This window comes from Capricornis sumatraensis, chromosome 17 (assembly GCF_032405125.1).
Source record: "Capricornis sumatraensis isolate serow.1 chromosome 17, serow.2, whole genome shotgun sequence".
NCBI classification, from domain to species: domain Eukaryota; kingdom Metazoa; phylum Chordata; class Mammalia; order Artiodactyla; family Bovidae; genus Capricornis; species Capricornis sumatraensis.
In genome coordinates, this window is record NC_091085.1 from 75,808,967 (window position 1) to 75,832,943 (window position 23,977).

Here is a 23,977-nt window from a genome sequence, read left to right on the forward strand (position 1 = left end):
CACATGTTCACAGCAGCTTTATTCATAATAACTCCTAACTGGAAACAACTCAGATACCCAACAACAGGTCAAGGGATCAGTAAATTGTGGTATCTCAGTACAAAGGATTAGTAGTAGCAATAATAAGAATAAAGAATAAACAACTCTGCAAAACTGTGACCGAATTTTTAAAAAGTCAGATAAGAGTACATACTATATGATTTCATTTGCGTGAAATTCTAGATGCAAAACTAATCTAAAATGAGAGGAAACAAACTGATGTTTCCCTAGATGTGGGGGTTGGATGGGGATTTAGCGCAAAGAAGCATAAAGAAACTTTAAGGTGATGGAATGTTCTCTACTTTGATAGTAGTGTGGTCACAAGGATATATACATTTATCAAGGCTCCTACAAATGTATAATATGCTTAAAATAGATGGAGCAGTATATGTGTGCTGTGTGTGCCAAGTCGTTTCAGTCATGCCCAACTCCGTGCAACCCTATGCACTGTATCTCTCCAGGCTCCTCTGCTCATGGGATTCTCCAGGCAAAAATACTGGAGTGGGCTGCCATTTCCTTCTCCAGGAGATCAACAGTATACATAATAGTATATAGACTTTGCCTCGTTACAGTTAAATTTTAAAAAGCAGTGATCCATGGTATTAATTATTACCATTAAAGCCCTGTTGGTAACTGTTCCACATTGGAAAGAACCTAAGTGTCCCTCACGGAAAGACTGGCTCAGTCAGCTTTGGTAGACCAAGCAAATGAGGCGCTACGTAGCCATTAAGAACATGGTAGAGAAGGAAAGGGCTTCCCAGCCAGTGCCGCCAGCCAGTGCAGGAGACACAAGAGATGCAGGATCCACCCCTCAGTCAGGAACGTCTCCTGGAGGAGGGCATGGCAACCCACTCTAGGATTCTTGCCTAGAGAATCCCATGGACTGAGGAGCCTGGCGGGCTATGGTCCATAGGGTCACAGAAAGTCAGACAGCAACTGAAGTGACTTAGCACAAATGCAGAGAAATAACATTATTGATCTGGAGAAAGTATTTGTACCTTTTTTGGTAAGTGAAAGTAAGATAAAACAAGCCACCTAATACTTTCCCAATATGTAATATAATTTGGGTTATATCATTAATTTGCAGTAGATTCTTTCATCTATATAATTCTACAACAAGCCGAGTTATGCAGTAAGTCATGGTTGCTTTTCTTGCATAAATTTTTGTTTTTCCTGCAGTTAATAATTGTTCATTTGCTTAGCTTTTTCTCTACTTATTCCTAATTCAATTCCTAACTCTCTGCAAATTGTCTAGACCTGCACTGTCCAGAATGGTAGCCGCTCACCACATGCGGCTGTTGAAATTTTAATTAAACGAGTTCAGCTACTCAGTCACCCACTTGTAGTGCCCTGCCTGGTGACTGCTGTGTTGGGCCGTACACATGCAGAACATTCCGTCTTCACAGAAAGACCTGCTGACAGTGCTGCTCTAAGGCCCCTCTAGGATGTTCAGACGCAGTAGCTCTGTCCTCACTGAGAAGTTTCTCCTGGAGCTTTCCACCTTTGACCAAATCTGCACGACTGCTCTGCCTGGTGCCTGCCTCTCATGCTGAAATCTCCCTTCCGTAGCTTCTGGGGAATTCTGTGCCTCTCCTGCCTTAGACCTTTCATTTCCTGATTCGTTTTTCTCCCTTGTTTCTGTGGAGCCTGTCCTTTAATAACTTCCTTAGAGAGAGGTGATCGGTGATAAGTTTTTGAGATCCTTTAAGCCCTAAAAATATTATTTTACTGTTACGTTTGTCCAGAAATAAAGGTCAAGGAGGACAATTATTTTTCATGAGAATTCTGAGGCATTGTTCCTCAAAATATTATAGTTTCTGGTGTTTCTGTTAAGAATTTCCAAGTCATTCTGATTTTGAGCTTTTGTCTATTATCTGTTTTGTTTTGGGTTTTTTTTCCTGTCTGGAAGCTGTTTCCTCAGATTTCTGAAATTTTATTAATTATTTTAATTAATTATTTATGTTTGTCACTCTGGCCAGTTTGAGTCTGGTAACCTGGGTGCTCCTTCGGTTCTGGGAAATTCTCTTGAATTATTTCCTTGATGAAAATTATGTCTGCTCAAAACTCTCTACTCTTTCTTTCTGGATCTCCTAGTATGATATTCAGATAGCAGACCTGCTGTATATAGTTATTCTATTTAAAAAAATCTTTCCTGTGCCATTTCCGCATCCCTGTGCCTTCATTCTGTGCTCTAGGGGATAACTCCTAGCATGCTAACATGACCCCGTTCCTCTGTTGAGTCTTTGTTTGTGCTACTGTGTTTCTGTCTCCAAGAGCCTTTTGCCGCTGTTCTCTGAGTGTTCCTTCTTACGGTTAGGCGTCCTGCTCTCGTTCACACTCACAGAATGGCCTCTTATCTCAGGATATTGATACTCCAGATGCATTTCTGCCCTCTGCATGCCTTTGTTTCTTCTGTTTGTTTGCTGTTTCCTCTTCCACCCTTGTTCGCCTTCTCGACTTCTCTCCTTGCAGAGGCCAAAGACGGCTGGTGGTCCTTGGTTGGCTGCTCGTGCTTAAAAGTGCAAGGACTAGAAAGCTCTGAGCTCGTGGGCCTTCGCTGTAGAGTGCCACGATCAGGCCTCAGGGAATGCTCAACATCTGTATTTTTAGATGATTCCTCTTGGTCACTTTCCGGAGTCTGTGTTGGTCTCTGCTGTTTTGGGAGCCAAGTAGAGATAGAGGGCTGAGGCTCTGTACATTCACTGTGCATACTTTCACTTAATCCCCCTGTTTCCGGCGCCACAACCCTGCCTCAATTGTGATCTAGATCTCACTACCTTCTGCAGCATTCTTCAGGGAATTTCCAGTTTTATGCCTGGGTGGGCAACTGTTTGGTTTTGCAAAGTTGAAGAAGGGGTCTGAGGAATCCAACTGCTTCATAAATGTCTTTTACTAGGTCTTTAGTTAGCTGCAGGCTTCCCTCATAGCTCAGTTGGTAAAGAATCCACCTGCAATGCAGGAGACCCTGGTTCGATTCCTGGGTCGGGAAGATCCGCTCGAGAAGGGATAGGCCACCCAGTCCAGTATTCTTGGGCTTCCCTTGTGGTTCAGCTGGTAAAGAATCCACCTGCAATGTGGGAGACCTGGGTTCGATCCCTGGGTTGGGAAGATTCCCTGGAGAAGGGAAAGACTACCCACTCCAGTATTCTGGCTTGGAGAATTCCATGGACTGAGGAAGCAAAGTCAGACACGACTGAGCAACTTGCACTTTCTTTAGTTAGCTCCAGGTGGCGCTAGTGGTAAAGAACCCGCCTGCCAATGCAAGAGACAAAAGGGAAGCGGGTTTGATCCCTGTGTCGGGAAGATCCCCTGGAAGAGGGCATGGCAACTCATTCCAGTATTTTTGCCTGGAGAACCCCCATGGACAGAGGAGCCTGGCAGGCTCCAGTCCATGGGATCTCAAAAAGTCGGACACCACTGAGCAGCTAACACTTTCACTACCCACCATTCTCATTCCTTATTCCAAAAGCACCTGATGCTGAAACTATAGCTACACTGCTGCTGCTGCTGCTGCTAAGTCGCTTCAGTCATCTCCCACTCTGTGCGACCCCTAGACAGCAGGCTACCAGGCTCCGCCATCCCTGGGATTCTCCAGGCAAGAACACTGGAGTGGGTTGCCATTTCCTTCTCCAACGCATGAAAGTGAAAAGTGAAAGTGAAGTCTCTCAGTCGTGTCCGACTCTTAGCGACCCCGTGGACTGCAGCCCACCAGGCTCCTCGATCCATGGGATTTTCCAGGCAAGAGTACTGGAGTGGGCTGCCATTGCCTTCTCCACCAGCGATACTAGTTACCTCTTATCTGTCTGCTTTCCAGCTTCCAAACTCCCATTGCTGTTGTTTTCTCTCTTACTCTTCCAGTCCTTTGGGGTTTCTACTCTTAAATCTCTACTGTCGCTCTAGTGAGGTTTGGAACCCACTCCAGTGTTCTTGCCTGGAGAATCCCAGGGACGGGGAAGCCTGGTGGGCTGCTGTCTATGGGGTTGCACAGAGTCGGACACGACTGAAGTGACTTAGCAGCAGCAGCAGCACTGAGGTTTGGGGAGGAAACTAAATAAATATTGATGGAGTGTCAATGTACCATTTCACCCAGAAATCAGTAAATGTACTCCTCAAAAAATAAATATTTCAAGAATTAACTTTTAGGACCAGCAATGCATTTTTTTTTTTCCTTTAAGCATTTTGGTTTGAAGAATAATGGTTTGGTCTAACTTGCTTTAGACAGGACTTCTCAGAATTGGTGAAATATTGCTTAACAATTTTAACATTAAAAACACTTCATAATCCTATAAAACTACTTTAAAATCACATTTAAAGTATTTAAGTCTGAATGGTCTTAAGAAGAGAATATTAGCTCATAGTCTCTGACTTGGAAATAAATATCTCATATGTGTAGAAGGCCACTGAATATAATAATAATATTATCTGAAAATATTTGCATGTTTTAAATTTGTCATGCATACTCTGTCTTTTTGGAGCTTCTTGCCAGGACATCCATAGTCTCAATTTAGGGGAAAAAATATTAAAAGATAGTTTGAAAGTCCACCAAGATACTTTCCTATTAACTTAGGAGAACACACAGAGATAAATTCTTCCACTTGGTTTTGGGAGCTTTGTGTCACAATCCTGACTCTGTTCAAAAGTGGGACTTTGACATTCTTGTAGTAGAAGATGAGGAGGAAAATTTGGATGAAGCTGTTCAGACATTAGGTAGAAGAAAGCTTCGCGTGACCCTGCGCATCCTTCTAGTTAACTGTGCTCTTTCCATAGGCAGTCTTTCACGAGATGCCGTCCATGTACTGCACCTTCTCACCTGCTCTTTGAATCAGAAAGCGTGCTTTTTCCCTCTTCTTCACCTCCCTTCACTTTTTCTAATAACGACTTTTCTAAGATCTCACAGTCTTTCCTCTGTTCGTTTCGTTCTTCTTGACCTGTTTTATGATGTGGCTGCATATCCTCTTTAAAATGTTCCTTCTTACCCCCGGGACCTCACACTCTTCTCAGTCTCTTCCACCCTCCTGAGCTGTCATCCATTCCTCTCTGTTACTTTTGTTTCTTCTCCCACCTCTAACTGTGGGCAAACCCCAACCTGTCCCAGGTCCTGACTCCATACTCCTCGAAGTCTACATACTTTACCGGGGAGGATTCATCCATTCTCAGGGTTTTGATGACCACATGTGTGCTGCTGGCTCCCAAATGTCTCAGCTTGTGCCCTGACCATGAGAACTGAACAGAGCTTCAGTTCTGTATCTTTAATCTTCTATTGGGCATTTCCACCTTGATGTCCCACTATCATGTCAAGTCCAGGATGCTCGTCTTTTTATTCCTCACTGCCCTCTCCTTTCCACACCCAAAACAGACTTCTTTATCCAATTTCCCTGCCTCTCAGCATCATCTTTATCCTCTTCGGTACAGAATCTTGAGATCATTTATTTAGTCGGGTATCAAAATTTCCCCAAGCATTCCTTTTCCAGTCTGTTCTTACTGCCAGAACTTGAGTCCAGGCCTGCATCCCCTTGCACCTGAATTGCTGCCGCAGCCTCCAAGCTCTCCCGCCGCCTCCTGCTCCATCCCGCATCTTCTTTAAATGCAACTCTCATCACTTCACTTCCTTAATCAAAATGTCTCATGACTCCTATTTCCTACTACGTCAAGTCTAAGCACCTCTACCTGGCTTTCAGGCTGCTCCCGACCTGCCCCCACGTTGCCTGTCCTATTTCCCACTATCACCGAACCTGTCCCCCTTCCTGGAGTGAATTTTCTCAGTATCACAAGAACAAGCCAAGTTCACTTCTGCCTCCTTAACTTAACAAGTAATCTTCTCTCGCTTGGAATGCCTTTCTTCTTTCCGTTGACCTAAATCGTATCCACCTTGCAAGAGAGTTGCCTGCGCTTGCTGTGCCCACTTCCCTTTCTCTTCTCTTTGCATGCCACAGTAATCAGGCCTTCATCCCCACTCCTCCTCCACTGTCCAAGACACAGTTATTTTCCTATCATGAATCTGTGAACTCACAGCTCTACCACCAGTTCCCATCTAATCCCATAGAAATTCTGGCTTTATCTCTTTCCATATTTGTAACTTCTTTCTCCATCAGTGAGAAACCTGGCCCCCATTATACTTAACATATTACTTATGGTATTCATCCTCTCGAATGTAACCAACCTCCCATCCTCGCCATCTTCCCCACACACGTATAGGTACCCGTGTCACCCTGCTCAGGCTCTGACGCCCCAAGAGTCTCCCATACCCTGCTCCATTCAGCCTCTAACTCTTCGCGCCAGGCCTGTCCTCCATGGGGACACCCTCCTCCCCATGCCCAGGCCCTGACACCCCCTGTGCATGAGCCTCTCTGGCTCTGCTACACGCGTCATGGGCGTGAGGACCGAACTGCTCATCGAGGAAGCACCACTAGGGTCAATAATTTTTTTAGAAAAAGCTTTCCAATTTGTTTCTGTTTCCTTTCTCCAACAGAAGCACCTATTGTCAGTATCAGTCAGTCTGAAATACCACAGAAAGCAGTGGACAAAGAAACCAAATCATTTCTAAAAGAATATGCAACCTACATCAATGTAGAAACAAAACACCTAGCTTTAAAAAAAAGAAATATTTCTTCACATTCTCCATCTCTTGCTCAAATAGTTTGATATTATGGCCACAGCCTCAGAATCGCTATCAAGTTCCAGGGCTTTTGGTAAATTCATGAACTTTACATTTTTTGAAGATGGTGGTTTCTGATGCCCGAGGTGCAAAATTAACTTTATCTTTTAAAACTGAGAAATGCAGATATTTCGTCATTCAGTTAGACCTCTGCAAGATCACCCTTGATAACCAGTTCACAGAGACGAAGCGCTGACGAGGAGACAGAAAGCAGTCATCAAAGGGCCTGCAGACAGTCCCTGGAGAGCACAGCTTTCCCAGGACAGAAATACCCAAGTCTGCCTCCAAACCCTTTAGAGACGTAAACTAACCACTCCAAGAGGCAGCTTTCTCATTCCTACTCTTAATCCCAATTTTCTTTGTCTGAGAAAGGCAAATTTAGCTCTTCTTCTAAATCAAGATACAATATGACTGGACTTTTGTTTAATTCTAAGCCAAAACATTCCCAAACTCCCACTGCATTCTTGGGAAGCCCTGCATGCTGCTGAAGTGCGCCCTCGGCCATGTCTCATCCCTTCAGGGAGCCGGCTCGCTCCATCTGTGCCCACTCAGAGGCCGTGGGAAGGGGGCGCGGCCTCCATGGGTGCCCCCGCCAGGTGGGTCCAGATTAGCTCTCTGGCCCACTCACGAGGAAGTGAACAAGGCTCCTCTGTGGGTGTCTGAGCACACGTTACCAAACTGCTGGTGACCTCATGAGCCGGAGAAAGCAGGGCTCACATTGTGGACTAAGCCTAAATATTAATACTGCTTTATATTTATGTGGTGTCTTTTTTCCAAGGAGCTCCAGCCTCTTTACAGACATTATGTCATTAATCCTCAAAGCATTGCTGTTTGGTCCGTGGCAAATATGATCCCCCTCCCTTTTTTTTTTTTAACTGTGATGGAAACTTGCAAGTCAGTGATGGAACCCAGCCCCCTAGTTCTCAGTCTTTGCACTATACCGTGAAAATAACCAGATGAATAATTTCTCAAGCAGACTCATGGCTTCTTGGGTGGGATTTGAGAGGATGGCTCCGTTTGTATGCTTTTCAGTCTTCAGTGCCGCTGCCGCACTTACAGGAACACGACAGGTTTGCAGCTGAAACTTGAAGTGGAGGGCTATTATTAAATATATAATTTCACTTATCACTCGGAGATCCTGTATACTTCTCATACCCCAAGAGAAGGTAGGTTTTTAAAAGTTGGTACACCAGTTTAGGGCACATTTCACCTACAGCAACCACATATTCACCCAAATCAGGCAAAATCAGGCAGCTAGACACAATCAATTTGTATTGAGTGATTAACATGTACCAGATACTGTGCCAAACGTTTTCGAATCCATGATCTTATTTTATGTATATAATATTCCATGAGAACCTGTTAGATTAAGTCTTATGTGTATGGAAACACTTTCCGTGGGGCAAGAAAATAAAAAGGCACTAATAGAAATACGGCCTCAGCTGCTATGTCCCTTCCATCATCCCCCCAACACACATACCCCAAAGAGCTCTGCTAACTCGAATTCCCTTAGTGGAAATCCCCAGCGTAAATATTTCCACAAAAAGGGAAAATGTGGGTAAACTCTAAAAACCACTAGGAATTAGCTCAATACCTACCCACCAAAAACAAAAACAAAAAAAACCCAGCCCCAGCAACTTAAAAAAGATCGGTACCTGCACATTCACCAGTTAATGCAAAACACAGAGAACAGAACACAGCTGTATCTAAGGATGACAAATGTTTCTTGATTTCACGTGGCTGGCCGCTTCCGGACCAGGAATATTTGACCGAGGAATTATGAACCATGCTGGCATAACTTTAAACATGCACAGAAGCTTTTTCCACATTGTTGTTTCTTTCTCTCACGTGACCCACCGTCATATTGTTTCTCAAATGGGTAGACATCTCTACCCCGCTGGATTTGACAATGGCCGTGAAATGAGACGTGCTGAGGGGAAATCAGGAAAACTCTTCTTGTGAAACTTTCAACTTTGAATCATAAACCTAAAACCCTCAGAATGACAATGTATGTGCCGGACGCCCTGCAACAGTAATACCATTCCACGCTGTTCTCTGGCTGACTTGATTTGAAATAGCCTTACATTTCTGAATAAATAATATTTGAGACCGGGCAGCCCTACCCCATCATGGAAAATCATTATGCACACTATGCCATATTTTAGGTTTATAATCTAGCCACATTCTGTAGCATAGCTACACTGCAGTTTATACTCAACAAACTTGCGGTTTTAAGAAAGCATATTCATATTTCTATATATCTGATTTCTTCTTATAGAAAATATTAGCCCAAAGGAAAATCTTGTATCCCAAGTAAAAAAGTAGAGATGGAGAAACTTAGGAAGTGGTCGCAAAAAGTGACGTTTGCCCTCATAGTGTTGCCACGCACGCAAGGTTATGTCGACAACGTTGCACAATTCCAGGGGCTACCGAAGTCTCGGGCAGCGATGTGAATGGCGCCCCCTGGAGGCGAGCAATGCCTGGCAGCCTCGATTTTAATTAATTAGTAAAGCTTTTGAAAATGAGTGTTTTGTTTTGGTTCTGAGTCCAGTCGTAAGCTGCGGGGGTACTTATTATTAATCCCTACATTGTTGTGCGTGTGCAAGTTCCGAGTGCTTCCTCCCCATATTGGTTTTTAAAGGCTTCCCCACTGACTGAACAGCACATGGGTCTGGCGTTCTCCCAGCTCTGGGTTTTCATGAGTCAGGGAAAAACGTGTGCTGTTTTGAGAAGACGCTCATCAGACATGCTCAAGCAGCCCTGGGCTGATTGATAAAGCCCCTCCCCCCATTCTCTCCCTCTGTGTACCTACAGCATCCTGCTTGCATCTAGATTTAGCCCTCACTTCATCTTACCTGTGGGAGATACTGGCGAGAGCTCACTGTCCCACGTCTGTGTTCCTCACCGCCGTGCAACGCTCTGCTGCCCAGGCCTCCCGCATCATCACCTGAACGCCTGGGACCTGAATCTGGTACTCGGCCTCCTACCTGAACCTCTGCTTGCCCCACCCTCATTCTTACCCTCATACAGTCTGGTTCTATCACTTCCTTTAGTCCATGTTTAGGAGGAAAACATGGGGTCTCCAGATGGGGAAGGGAACTGATAACTGGAGGCAGCGGGAAGAAGGCCCACCTTCACGTGCTATGAGACCAGGCGTGACCCTGCAACGAGGTCGGGGACTTGGTCACAACCCTTCACTTCCTCATCAGTCCAGGCCTGATCCAGCTCTAGTGAAACAACTTGAAGAGGATGATACTGCGAACTTTTTTCTAGCAGTTTTAAGTTTTTTAGCAGTACACGCGTGCTAAGTTGCTTCAGTCGTGTCCAACTCTTAGCAACCCCATGGACTCCCTGTCCATGGGATTTTCCAGGCAACAATATTGGAGTAGGTTGCCATGCCCTCCTCCAGGGGATCTTCCCAACCCAGGGCCTGAACTCGCATCTCCTGTGGTTCCTGCACTGGCAGGCAGGTTCTTTACCACTAGCGCCACCTGTACAGTTAATTTCAGAATGGAAACAGACCAGTTTCTGAGAAGTTGTCCAAGAAACTGGTGGAGGTTGCCTTCTAGACAGGGCACTGAGTGGCAGGGAGAAGCTCACTGTGCACCTTTATTTTGCATTTTGAATTTCATACCATGTGACTGTACTAGTTATTGCAAGAGATAAATAAAATCCAGGAAAAGTAATCAGGCAGTTAAATAACTAGATGTGAACTGAACTGATGCCATGCAAAGTTCTGTTAATTATAGGAAAGGATTCAAATATATTAGCAAATAAAAGTAGATCAGAAAGAGAGGTATGATTATTTTCATTTTCTGTTTAAAACTTGGAAAATGTTCACTGTTTGCTGAAAAAGCAAAATACAACTTAAGGTTAGGTGTCTGTCCCTCATATAAAACCTATCCACACTCTAAACACTCAACTACTTCTTTTTAGTTGTTGTTGCTTTCCTTTGTTTCTTCAGGTGAACTTAGGGCCAGTTTAAAGTGAAAATCTGACTTCTCAGTGAAGGGATCTTTGCCATTCTGCCTCCACCTTGTATGCAAGAACTGTTTCGGGGGTGCCAGAGCTCCTAAGTGTCATCAGCTTTGCCCTCTCTTTCCTGCCAGTGGGAGCAGGCAGTCAGGACCCAAGGTCTGGACATCACACCAGTAGGAGCTCTCCCACTTCAGATGGTCCTCATACCACAGTGGCCCTTTCCTGCCTGTTTTGCGGGGCCCGTCTCTATAGAGTCATTTCTGTACTTATGGTTATACTCTGTTTCTTTTAACACCTGCTGAAGCGCTTTTCAGAGACTCAGACTCAAGCAAATGACCTACATACTACATAGCGAGTCTATGAGAAGCGGGTATCATTTCCAATTCTGTATCTATTATCTGTTCATCTCATTTGTGAAGAATCAGCAAACCTATGTCAAGTTTAGCACATCTAATAACATCATCATGTCATCGCCTGTACGTTTCCTCCTACATGCCGCAAACTGAAAACAACTGTTTCATTTTTATAATTACTTCAAGTATGTGCTTGAATGTGTTTATATGTGTTTTATATTTCTACTTTAGTTACCACAGAATTAATAGTTAATTACTCAGGCATGTGGAAGTAGGAAAGTAGCTGACATTTTTCTATTGAAAAGTATCTAATAATAGTTTAGAATATTTTATAATTGTAAAAGGTAAACCACAAAAATTTTAAGGCTTTTAATGTTCTCTTATGACTTTCCCAGTTTACGAATTAAAATAATGTAGTAAAACTTTCATCACATTGAAATGAAGGAAAACAAAGAGATAAAGATTGTTGGTTATAAACAGCAATTAATAAAAGATATAGTTTTAACAGAATAAACAAATACAGAACTTCAAATTTCTAATGCAAGTAATTCTATTGGGTTGGCCAAGAAGTTTGTTTGGGCTTTTCTGTAAGATGTTTCAAAAAACTCAAATGAACTTTTTTGGTCAACCCAATACAATTTACACATTAATACATTCTCACAGATAATTTAAAAATCACCAATAAGGATAGTGCATATCACTGGCTTTGAATTGAAAACACACAAGATGTGCTATCCAGCATGACGGCCAGGAGCTGCAGGTGGCTGTAAGCCGCTTGGAATGTGGCTAACTTGAGGTGAAATGTGCTGTACGTGGAAAATACATATCAGACTGTAAAGACATAGTATAAAAAATGCAAAATATCTCAATTTTATATTACATATTGAAATAATATTTTTTATATATGGGATCAAATAATTATTAAAATTTAATTTCATCTGTTTCCTTTTACTTTTTTCAGTGTACCTACTAGGAAATTTTAAATTTTATATGTGGCTTGTAATGGTGTCTTGGCATCTGTTTCTACTGGATAGCACTATATGCACGTATAGGAATGTATGCCTATGTGGTATATATACCTACACATATATGCATACACTTATGGATATTTTAAAAGCATCAATGGGATAATGGCATCTTTTCCTGAAACTTGCTTTCTTCACTTAACATATGTCCTAGAGATTTCTCCTTGTTAGTATATTTAGAAAACCCATGTAACACTAGTTGTCCTTTTGTGCCTGGCTTATCTCACTTAGCGTAATGTCTTCAAGGTTCATCCGTGTTGTGGCATGTGTCAGAATTTCCATCCTTTTTAAGACTAAACAATATTCCACTGTTTGTATACACTGCATTTTGTTTACCCATTCATCCGTCTCTGGACATTGAGATTGCTCCCGCTTTTTGGCTGTTGTGAATTATGCTGCCATTAACATGAGTGAAGAAATATCTGTTCAAGTTCACACTTTGGGTTCTTTCGGACATATACCTAGAAGTGAAGTTGTTGGGTCATGTGGTAATTACATTTTTGATTACATGAGGAACTGCCATCCTGTTTTCCATAGCAGCTGCACTGTTTTACATTCCCAGTCGCAATGCATAAGGGTTCCAGTTTCTCCACATTGTCCCCAATACTTGTTATTTTCTTATTTTCTTACTAATAGCCATCCTAATGAGTATGAAGTGATATTTCACTGTAGTTTTGATTTGCATTTCCCTAATGATCAGTGAGGAGAAGGCAATGGCACCCCACTCCAGTGCTCCTGCCTGGAAAACCCCATGGACAGAGGAGCCTGGTGGGCTGCAGTCCATGGGTCGCTAAGAGTCGGACACGACTGAGCGACTTTGCTTTCACTTTTCACTTTCATGCATTGGAGAAGGAAATGGCAACCCACTCCAGTGTTCTCGCCTGGAGAATCCCAGGGACGGGGGAGCCTGGTGGGCTGCCGTCTACGGGGTCGCACAGAGTCAGACACGACTGAAGCGACTTAGCAGTAGCAGTCGCAATGATTAGTGATGTTGAGAATCTTTTTCATTTGCTTTTGTGCCACTTGTCTATTTTCTTTTTCGCCCACTTTTTAATCAGATTGTTTTGTTGCAATTGTAGCTTTTTATATGCTCTGGATGTTAATGTCTTATAAGATGTGACTTGCAAATATCTCCTCTTATTCCATGGGTCGTCTAGGCCACCTCTTGGTAGTGTCCTCTGGCGCACAGAAGGGTTTAATGTGATGAAGTTAGATTTACCTGTTTTTCCTTTTGTTGCTTGTGTTTTTAGTGTCATGTCCAGGACAGTCTTGCCCGATCCAATGTCACAAGACTTCCCCCTTCGTTTTCTTCTATGGGTTTTATGGTTTTAGCTCTTATGCTTAGGGCTTCAGTTCCTTTTGAGTTGATATTTGTATGTGGTACAAGGGTCCAACTTCATTATTTTGCACATGGATATCCAGGTCTACCACATCATTTCTTGAAAAGACTTTCCTTTCCCCACTGGGCATCCCCTCTGTCAAAAATCAGTCTCCATGGGGCATCCCCTCTGGACATCCTTGTCAAAAATCATCTGACTATATATGTGAGGGTTTATTTCTGGACTCTATTCTATGTCTTGGTCTGTATGTCTGTCTTTGGGCCAATACAACATTTTGATCACTAGCTTTGTAGTTGTTTTGAAATCAATAGTGTGAGGCCTATCCCTTTGTTCTTCTTTTTACAGGTTGTTTTGGCAATTCAGGGTCCCTTGAGATTTCATATGAATTCTAGAATGAAGTTTTCTATTTCTGAGAAAACAAAAATCACTAGGATTTTGACAGGGATTATATTGAATCTGTAGATTGTTTTGGGTAGTATTGACAGCTTAACAACATTAGGTCTTCCAATTTAGGAACACAGGATAACTTTCCATGGTTTTACCATTTCATATCTTGCTTAGAAAGGTCTTTGGAGGAACATCCCTGGTGGTCCAGTGGCTGAGACTCGGCGCCCCCTAAGGGGCCCAGGTTCAATCCCCCACCAGGGAACTAGATCCCACATGCTGCAACTAAGACCCGGCACAGCCAAAAAAATAAACATTTTTTTTTTTAAGTTTCTGCAATGCTAAAGCTATAAACGTGTTTTTCCATATTTTCTTCTAAGAAGGTTTTCTACTGATACATTTTCTTCTAATAAACTAATTTTAGGTTTTACGTTTGGCTCCCTAAGCTAGCAGGATTTTGTTTTTCCTGGTGTGAGAGAGTCTTCCCATTGTGGTGGTGGTGGATTGCTACCCTTTCCCTGCTAATCTGATGCTACTTCTATCATAAGTGAAAAACCCTAGATAGTGTGTTTTTAGACTTGCTATTGTCTGTTGCTGCGCTGATTGATGTGTCTGTTCTTAGTGCTACTGTGCTCTAATTACTCTGTGTCTGCAGTCCGGAAAACCAACTCTTCCCCCCCCCCACCCTTAGTTCTTTTTTAGTATTTTAAAGATTTTTCTGTATATTTTCACTTTTAGACAACCATTAGAATCATTTTCAGTTCCAAAAGACATATTAATGGGATATTGGTTGGGATTGCATTGATTTGATAAAGTAATCTTGGAGAGTTGTGACTTTTTTACAAAGTAAAATGGTTCTTTGCGTTTTTGAGGAAAATTTATTTCTGATGTCACTACTGTCACCAAGGTCCCTAGGAAACGTGTCTGCTTGGATTAGTCACAGATTGCCTCTGTGAAGCACTTCTGTGCAGGAGAACGTCACTGATGATGACTGTTCCGTATCTGTGACGTCTGATACGTGGTTATTCTGCACTTGAATTGAGCACCCACAGGTGGCTTCTGAACACTTGAAATGTGACTAAGGCAACTGAGGGACCGAATTCTAAATTTTAATTAATCTTGACTAAATTTAAGTGGTCACGCATGTTGACGGTGCAGCTTTAGGATGTGTGAATAACTATGTAATTGAATACTTTTGTAAGTAGTTCAGATAGCAAAAGAATTACTGGTGTGTGTAAAAGACACCATGTAAAGCATTTCAGGGAGTCTAAAAATCATATTAATATAAACTAATTCCTAAAGAACTTAAAACCCTGTTCTAGGTAAAGGACAAATTGTTTACAAATATTAATGCCGTCAGGAAAACATAATTACAAAAAATGTGCTGTGGGTATTTGCTCAAGAAAGAAAATTCATATCAGATTAAAGAAACAAGAAAGACTTTGTGGATGAAATACTTTTAGAGATTGACCTTGAAAGAATTATTCAAAACCTAGGAGGGTAAGTATTAATAACAGAAGATTTCTGTCTTCTGAAACGTGGAAGAAATAGAGAAGAGGGGAGAGAATGAGGTGTTTTGGGGGAATAACTGTGTTAGATTCCTAGGGCTGCTGTAACAAATGACCACACATCTTGTGGCTTAAAACATCAGAAATGTATTCTCTCACTAGAGGCCAGAAACCCCAGACTCAGTCACTGGGCCGAAAGCAATCCATACTCCTCTGAATGTCGGGGCCCTGGCATTCCTTGGCTTATGGCCACATCACTCCAGTCTCTGCCTCAGGGGTCACACGGTCTCTTCCTCATCCGTCAGTGTTCCAGTCTCCCGCTCCTTCCCTCTTATAAGGACACACGTGCTCATGGGTAGCGTCACCTGGATAATCCAGGATAACCTCTTCATCTCAAGACCCTCAGGCACACCTCCAGAGACTGCCCCCGCAATGCCTTTTTTGCCATATAAGGTATTGTTCACAGGCTCCAGGGACTAGGACATGGACATCTTTTGGTGGCCCTTCTCAGCCTACCGCAAGGATCCAGTCTGGCTGGAGTAGGAATGACGACAGCCACCAGGCGCTGAAGGACTTGCATGTGGGAGATGGGCCAGGCGCCCCATCTGTGCCGTTTCACGCACTCATTACAAGAGCGCTGTGTGGGCACTAGGAAATGAGAGAGGAGTCTAGGGTGACCGTGTTTTCCACCTTTGATGACTGGGAGATGGTGGTTAACAGAAATTGAAAAGTCAGGAGGAAAAATTGGTTCCAAAGGAAGATTAATGAACTCAGCTTTGGCTTTTCATTTGAGGTCCCAGCAGGCTGTGCCCAACAACGGTCAGCCTCAGACAGAAATCGAGGAGCCCTACCCAGAGTTCTGATGGCTGGGTTCTCCTATCTTTGTTTCCCCTTTGGGTTGAAAGCAGATTATAAAAAGTACTGAATTTGAAGCCAGGAGACCTGTGTTCAAGACTTCCACTTACTAAATGTGTGAAGTGGACAAGTCATTTCAATTCTCTGAGCTTCAGTTTTTACATCTGTAAGAGAGGAATAAAAAGCCCTTCTCTGTCCTCACATAGTTGTCGCAAGGAATACATGAGATGACATTTGTGATGTTCTTAGCAAGTCTATTGTAAGCATTCAAATGGTTGTAAAAAGAGCAAAATGTTTAATATGTCAAAGTCACATTTTTTCATTTGAAGGTGCTGTATCTTAGTTATCTGGACCCTAAGGAGTAACTGTTAGTTTTGAAGGTCCATCAGTGGCTCCTTCCCCCCTCCATGCTTACACCATGTAAGCGTCTTCAGTGCCACCCAAGACAGTTGACTCCCTTGCTAAACAGATGACCTGAACTCTACTTCATAGAAATGACAGCCCAGCAGGAACGAATCAGTCAACCTCCTGCCCCCCTGTTTAAAGAGGTACCTGTACCTATAGCCACTTCGCCCACCTTCCTGCCGGAGCTCAGGTAACGGCCCGTCTTTGATGTGAAGTGAATACACCCTCCCTCCTGACACGGTGCCCTCCTTCTGGGCTCCAGATCACCTAGCCGGGGCCCTGGTGACATCTGCATTTGGAGAGCTCACCTCCAATGCAGAATCTTGGAACCGGAGTCAGTTACTTCTGCTCCCACCCTCCCCACCTTGCTTCTACCACCCACCCCCTCAGCTTCCCCTATTTCCCATCTTAATTATTTATTATTATCATATTTTTATTACTACATTGTTACTATTATTATGGCATCATTGATCATTTTCGTCATTCTGTTTTACTCCTTCCTTTCCTTTGCCACCTCTGTGCCCATCGCAGTGAATGGCAATGATGTGGCAGGGTCCAGGTCCAGGCCCTCACTCTCTCTCTCCTCTGCCCTCTGCCCCCATCGCCCGCCCTGGTCTAGCCTCACTGCGGCCCTTGTTCTCCCCTGGATCAGTTCTCCTGAAGTAACCTTCCTGCTCCTCGTCTCACTGCCCCCGGCTCACCCCTACACTGCTGCCATCGGGACCTTTCCACAACACACCTGCTCTGAGAACTCTTTGGAGGCACTCCATGACCGCACAAAAAGTCCACACTTGGGAGAACGACACTGTCTGACCCAGCCCACCACCCTATGCCCTTCCTGTTGGTCCCGCTGAACGATTCCCTGTCCTCAGGGGTATTCTGCTTTCTATCCCGTCCCTGTGCTTCTCTTGTCTAGAATGTTCTCTCTAATGCCATCTGCCTGGTGAATGTCTGCTCATCTCGCCATTCTTAGTTCGGGTTTCACATCCTCTCTGAAGCCGTGCTAGGCCTCCCCAGGAAGAGCTGACAAGATCTTTTTGGAACCTTCCCCGTGCCCTACACAGGACTCTCTATCATTTCATCTGTAGCCAGTTTGTTTCCCCACCACAATCTCTTGGAGGACATGAAGTATGTCTTGATCAGCTTTGTGTCTTTCGTGCTCAGCACAATATCTGACACAGAGAAGATGCCCCAAACGTTGGCTGAGTAAATGAATGAATTATGGAACTTTTAAAGCCACATGATGCATTAGAAAATGTGCAGGAAGGAAGAACTGATAGAAAAAACTCTAGAGATTAATGGAAATATGTGATTTCTAAGGAGACTACATATTTACCTCCCAAAGAGAGATAAACGTGGTCCAGAACCCTAAGACAGTGGGCAAACTCTCCATAAATCCCAGGAAAATGCGAGACACTTCCCAACGCATCAGAAAGCTCACAGCTCCACTGGAGCTGGAGGTCAGCATTCTCTTTAAGCGTTTGGTTTCTTAACCGCTCATTCATCACAATGTTAACAACAAGCTCCATTCGTGCGAATAGCATTTATTGGATACTCGCTGTTGATCTGCCTTTCACTGTGCAAAAAAAGATACATTTTAAGGGAGAGGATTTGAAACTAACATCATGGCTATAACTTAGTTATAAGAGCACAAACCCTCTCTGAACCATAAATGTCCTTGATCTGGGAACTTCTAAGTCCAGAGATTCCATACTTCACACTTGATTATATATACATCTATGCTGGCAAGGACTGACTTTCTAAACAGAAAACATTTTGCCAGATCTGACCTGGCAGATAGTTTTGAAGTAATAAACAAATTCTCTGCACTGTCACCCCAGGCACAAAAAGTTCTCACGGTATTTCCTGGTCGTCTGGGGCTGCCCACCCGCTCTGTTCCCCAGACAGATCAACCCCCTAATGCAAAGCACGGCGCCCTGACTGCTCTTTCTGTGTTGATACTTATCTGTCTTCTTCCCAAAGCCTGTGAGGAGACCATTTGATAAGCTGACTTACACTGATCTCATGCTGAGTAATAATTAGAGGGGAATTTACATTTTTAACAGGAGAGTGTTGATGTGTATGTAGCACCTCACCCTAAGGGCCCATCTAATGAAGGGACATTTCTCACTGTTGCATGTCCCTTCCATGTCTCTTCATACCTCAGTGCTTTAAACATGCTGAATGAACCTTCCACCTAGAATGACCTCTCTTACCCACTTTTCCCGTCTCCAGTGCAGTGAACCCATACTTTAAGACCCATCCCAATGTTTCTCTTATGCTTAGGGGCCTTCTCTAAATTCCCCAGGTTGAGCTGGTCACTCCCTCTTGACTTTTTATAAAACTTTGCATACTTGCTGTCTCAATGTCTTTAATTTTTTATGCATTCTTCAACTGACTTCAAGGTGATGTCTGCCCCTCAGACAATGCAGCTAGTTACTTCCCTGTCTAAATCAAATAGACATATTTCTGTCCTTATCATCCTTGACTTCTCAGCAACCCCTGACACTTCAGGAAAAAAAAGCCTTCATCGCTTTTATTTTCTCTATTCCCTCTTCTTAAACCTCTCTTCCCTTGGCTTTCTTTGTAGGACAATCTAGACTTCTCTGTCTCTTTCTCACCCTTCTTTGTTGGCTCTCTTTCACCTAATCTCTAAGTGTTGGAGTTCCTTATGGCTTTATCCTGGCCTCCTTTCCCTTCTCACGCTCTGATCTCTCAATAAGCAAACTCTTCCACACCCACAGCATTAATCAGCCTCCATATGCTGATGACTCTCACATTTACATGTCCAACCCAGACTTCCATCCCAAGCTCCAGTCCGTACATAGCTGCCGATCCCCTATGTCTACTTGGGGTTTCTCAAGTACTCCAAACACAGCAGGTTCAAAACCCTCAGTGTTCTCTGCCTGAGAGAACAGTCCCTCCATCCCTGAAGTTAGCTGAACCAGAAACGGGGAGTCATTGTTGACCTACCCACCTCTCCTTTACCACTGCGTCCAGTTGATCATCCTCCTGACTCTATCTTCTCGATACTTCTCTCACTGTTGACGTCTCTCCGGCATTGGTGCCCAGGGTTACCATGTGACTACTCCAGTAGCATGACTCACGGCCCTGCCTCCACTTGATGCCTCCGCACACCTTTCTACACAGCAGGCAGTGTTGTTTGAGGATTCATTCATTCATTCATAGGAAAAAAATGTATTCAGGCCCTACTATATGCTAGTTGCGACCAAGACAGGCAAGTGCCTAATCTCCTGGGACTCTATTAACAGCATATGATTGGGGTACCTAACTTAACAGGAATAGGGTAGGGAAGGCTTTTTGAGGAAATAATGTTTCATCTGAAGAAAGAGCAGGAATTGATCAGGCCAAAAAGAGGACCGGTGGAGGGAGAAAGAGCTTGCTGAACAGACGAAGCATCGTGTGCAGAGGTCCAGAGTCAGGGCAAAGCTTTGGCGTCATGGCTTCCTGGGGCATCTCACCACTCTTAGGCGAAGTCCAGAGTGCCTGCCTTGGCTTTTCATACACCATCAGTGGTTCTGGGAAAAAGAGGGGCCCCAGTGGGGCTCTAAGACCCTGACGGCAGCTCTGCACTCATTCCTTGCGAAAATGCTCCTGCCCCAACTCTCTCTCTCTCTCTCTCTCTCTCGCACACACACTCACGCACATGTCCACTGTGATGGGCCATTTGCCAGTCGTTGGTGCTGAGAAAACTGAGCGGGCAGAGAGTGAGACAGTAGAGGAGATGCAGCAGGTACGCCTGGGCACAGCCAGGCCCTGGCAGGTGGCGACTCCAGCTGCGGGGTGTTCAGGGGCTAGCAGCCCCCACAAATAGCAAATGGCCCATCACAGCGGATGCATGTGTGAGTTGGGGGCAGGAGCATTTTCCGAAGGAATGAGTGCAGAGCTGCCATCAGGGTCTTAGAGCCCCTCTGGGGCCCCTCCCTTTCCCAGAACCACCGATGGTGTACAAAAAGCCAAGGTAGGCACTTTGGACTTTGCCTAAGAGTGGTGAGATGCCACAGGAAATCGTTAAGCCAAAAAGTAACATGGCCGGATTGTAAAGTCTACAGGGCAAGGATTTTTATCTCGTTTGTTCACTAATGTGCCCCACGCACCCAGAACAATACCACGCACAGAGTTGGCACTCCATTAGTAATTGCTGAATGAATGAATGTCTACTATGTTGTACTGCCTTATTTTGCAATCATGTGCTTAATGTCTCTCCCTTACAAGATTCAATCCTTGAAAACAACTGTGTCTAATGCACTCTCGCATTACCAGGGACACGGTATTAGTGCCAGCATAGAGCACACTCATTCATTCGGCCAGTAGTTCCCGGCACCCGGTGACAGAGCAGGAGCAGAGTGTGGAGCAGACCCCAGAGGCCAGGTCCAGAGTGGGGCGAGCAGGGGCCACGTGAGAGCTGCGATTGGCCCAGGAAGTCTAGAGCAAGGCGGAGCTGCAGAGATGGGCCAGGCCACAGAGAGTGTGGGCTTCGTCTTGAGAACGGTGGGAAGTCACTCACGTGGGTGATGAGTCAGGAGAGCCATGTAGTCAGATTTGAGCAGAGCCTACGTAGGCTCCGGACTGGGAGGGTGGATTGGAGAGGCAGGGAGAGTGGGAGTTTGAGACCCAGGAGTTGGGAGAGATGATACTGGCCTATGGCAAACCAGAGGCAGGGCGAGAGAGGAAAATGGACGGATCTGAAAGATATTGAAGAGGTAGGCTCGACTGGAATTAGTGATGGGTTAGACTTCAGGGTGAGGATAGTGGAGTAGCCGTGGAGGAGCCCCAGGGTTTTACCTTGGACACCTCCAGTGGGGTGCTTGCCTGGGTGGCTTTGGCACCAACGATGCAAACTCAGCGAGTCGGAGCGCACCTGAAAAATGTTTCTCAAATGTTGCTTTGTATGGGTAAAACTTGTGGGTTTATATAGTTCAGAACACGGACTATTTATCGATGTTAGGGAGCATCCCAACTGATCACATGCCTGCTTTCGAACCCACTAGTTTCCTATGAACCACTGGACTTCCCAGACCGCACTAGTTGCCTTGTATACGTTATGAAGATGTTTCAGTGAACTCGCTGCCATAAAAGTAAAGCTCTGAAGCTTGTAACAGAACTCTGGTTGACTCGAGGAAAGAAGAAAAAGAGAACAAAGCTATCAAACCATCAGGCCAACTTGGACACCCATCTTCTCTCCTTCCCAGTGTAACCTGACTTGATAGAAGTGGGGATAATTTCATTTGAATGGAAAGCATACCCAAGCAGCATTTTTAGAAAAGCTAGATTTTACCAAGTACTTTTTCTTCCAGCTACACTGAAACAGATTCACCTCCCAGATAAAGAAGTCGGTTTTTGTGCTTTGGGTTTTTATGTTTCTATTTCCTTACCTTTAGAGCAGACTTTTCAAACTTTTGTATATCTAAGCAAACCAGTTACTTGATGAGCAGCTGTACTCATTTTCTCAGTTTCACTGTTCCATATAGCCAACGTCTTGGTTTAAACCAAAGGGAATTTGTGGTTTCTGAGATCAGAAATTCAACTACTTTCTAAAATGCAAAACTGGTGATGAAATTAGGTGTTTGTAGAACCAATCATTGGTTCTCAATGGTACTTAGCTGCTTTACTGATACTTCTATTATTTTGTAGTAAAAGCATGTCAACAATAATAACCTGTACCTGTAACAAAGGAAAAGAATAATGTTGGAACTTCTACTAGATATTCTGACAAGTCTTGCTTAAAAATATGTATCTTATTCCATTTTCCTCCAAAGAAAGAACAGAGAACATGGAAAAACCTTTCCTCCCATCTAGTGGCTGGAAAATATAAAAATGTCCTCCATGCCGGTCTTGGAATTTCAGGCATTAGGGATTGTCTGACATCGAGTTGTTTGCTCGGTTAAGCAAAAATAAATTATAAAATCTTTACCAAAGCTGAGCCCAATGGAGAAATATATATCCATGATGAGTCACTAACTGAATTCTCTTTCGTCAGTAATGTAATTCTCATCAAGCAGAAAGAAGGTCATGGTCCCACCTTGTTAATATGAACCTATAGTTTAAAAAAGGTAAGACTGTGTGATTCTGCTCACTGAAAAGGTGACTTGAATTATATTTGCCTCTAAAGCTATCAGTGCCCTAGATCTCTCCTGACCCTTAATGGCTCCTTGTTAGCCCCACCTCTTGACAGCTCTTTTCTCAAGAGCTGGATGTGCTGAATTCACTAAAGAGAGCCAAGAAACTGTCCCCGAACCTGGCTGCCTCCAGGGGCCTCAGCTCCTGAAAGCTGGAATGCCAGGCTCAGCTCCTGGCAGCAGGGCCCCCGAGCAGGGCTCGCCCAGCCTGCAGGAAGGCAGGTTTGGATCCGTTATGCCGCTCAGGGGATTAACGCTTGGTCTGTGTTGTGTACCTTGAGCAGATATCAGAGTCTCTGCTGAACTGTGCCTCTCTCTGGTGATTCTCACAGATTCAAAAGATGAATTTCGTGTGCAGTCAGCAAAGTTCTGAGAGATCCGGAAAGAAGAGGAAGGTCAGCGAACCAGTGAAAGTCTTCATCCCTGACAGAAAGTGAAACTTGGCTGCCTTTGCTACTTTTATTCTAAAATAAGTTCATTTTGCAACAAGTGTGCATGAAGTGTTTTAGTAGGAAAGTAAGTTTCTATCACCAAAACCCTTTACTAAATGTGTTGCTCAACTTTCTGTGTTAATTCACTAAGTGCTGAATGACCGGGTAGGACACGGGTTCACTTGGCCACAAAGAAACGAGGTCACCAGGACTGCTTGGGGCCAGCAGTACTTTGAGGCGGAGTTAGAGATGAGACACCCTTTATAGCTAGAAAAGAACCACAGCAGCTCTTTGGAAGAGAAACAAGCTGTCCTTCTCAGAGGAAAGAGGATTTTCTTTGCATAATTCAACTCCCCAGGTACTCAGACAGCCACAAAAGGTTTTAACTTGTTGTAACCTGTGTGCTGGAATCCCTCTGCAGTTCATTAGAATTCCCACAGAATCGCATAGCGAGTGTGAGGCGGTGCTGATCCAGGTGTGATTTCTGGGGTAACTTCAGTCACGAGGTTCATCAGCCAAGTGCTGGACCGAAGTGTAGTCTCCCTGTAGAGTTCCCCAAAGCCGGCCCTGTGCCCTCTTCTGCTGGCCAGCCCGAGACGGGAATGGGCTGCAGTGCAGGAGCCTGGTTCCCTCCCGAGAGCCCCTGTGACACACTCCCCCCACCCCAAACTTCAGCTCATCAGTCTGCAACCTGCAGATGATGCCCCCAGTCCTCCCGTCATTCTGGAAGAATTCTGATAGACTGAGTGATTAGCAGCAGATGAGTAATAAATGTCAGTGTTATTTGAATTATTTATATACCATGAAATTTAATAACAATTTAAATGGATAGGACCAACAAGTTAAATGTTGTAAATGTGTGTG

At 44.1% G+C, this 23,977-nt stretch overlaps 1 protein-coding gene across 1 annotated transcript in view; it reads left to right on the plus strand.

Annotated features, from left to right (window-relative positions):
* The window catches only part of HORMAD2 (HORMA domain containing 2), a 57,137-nt gene extending 34,018 nt beyond the window's left edge, over positions 1–23,119 (plus strand). The window contains exon 10 of the mRNA XM_068990167.1: positions 23,015–23,119. Coding sequence (XP_068846268.1) covers positions 23,015–23,119 — 105 coding nt within the window. The remainder of the gene's footprint in view (positions 1–23,014) is intronic.
* The last annotated feature ends 858 nt before the right edge of the window (positions 23,120–23,977 follow it).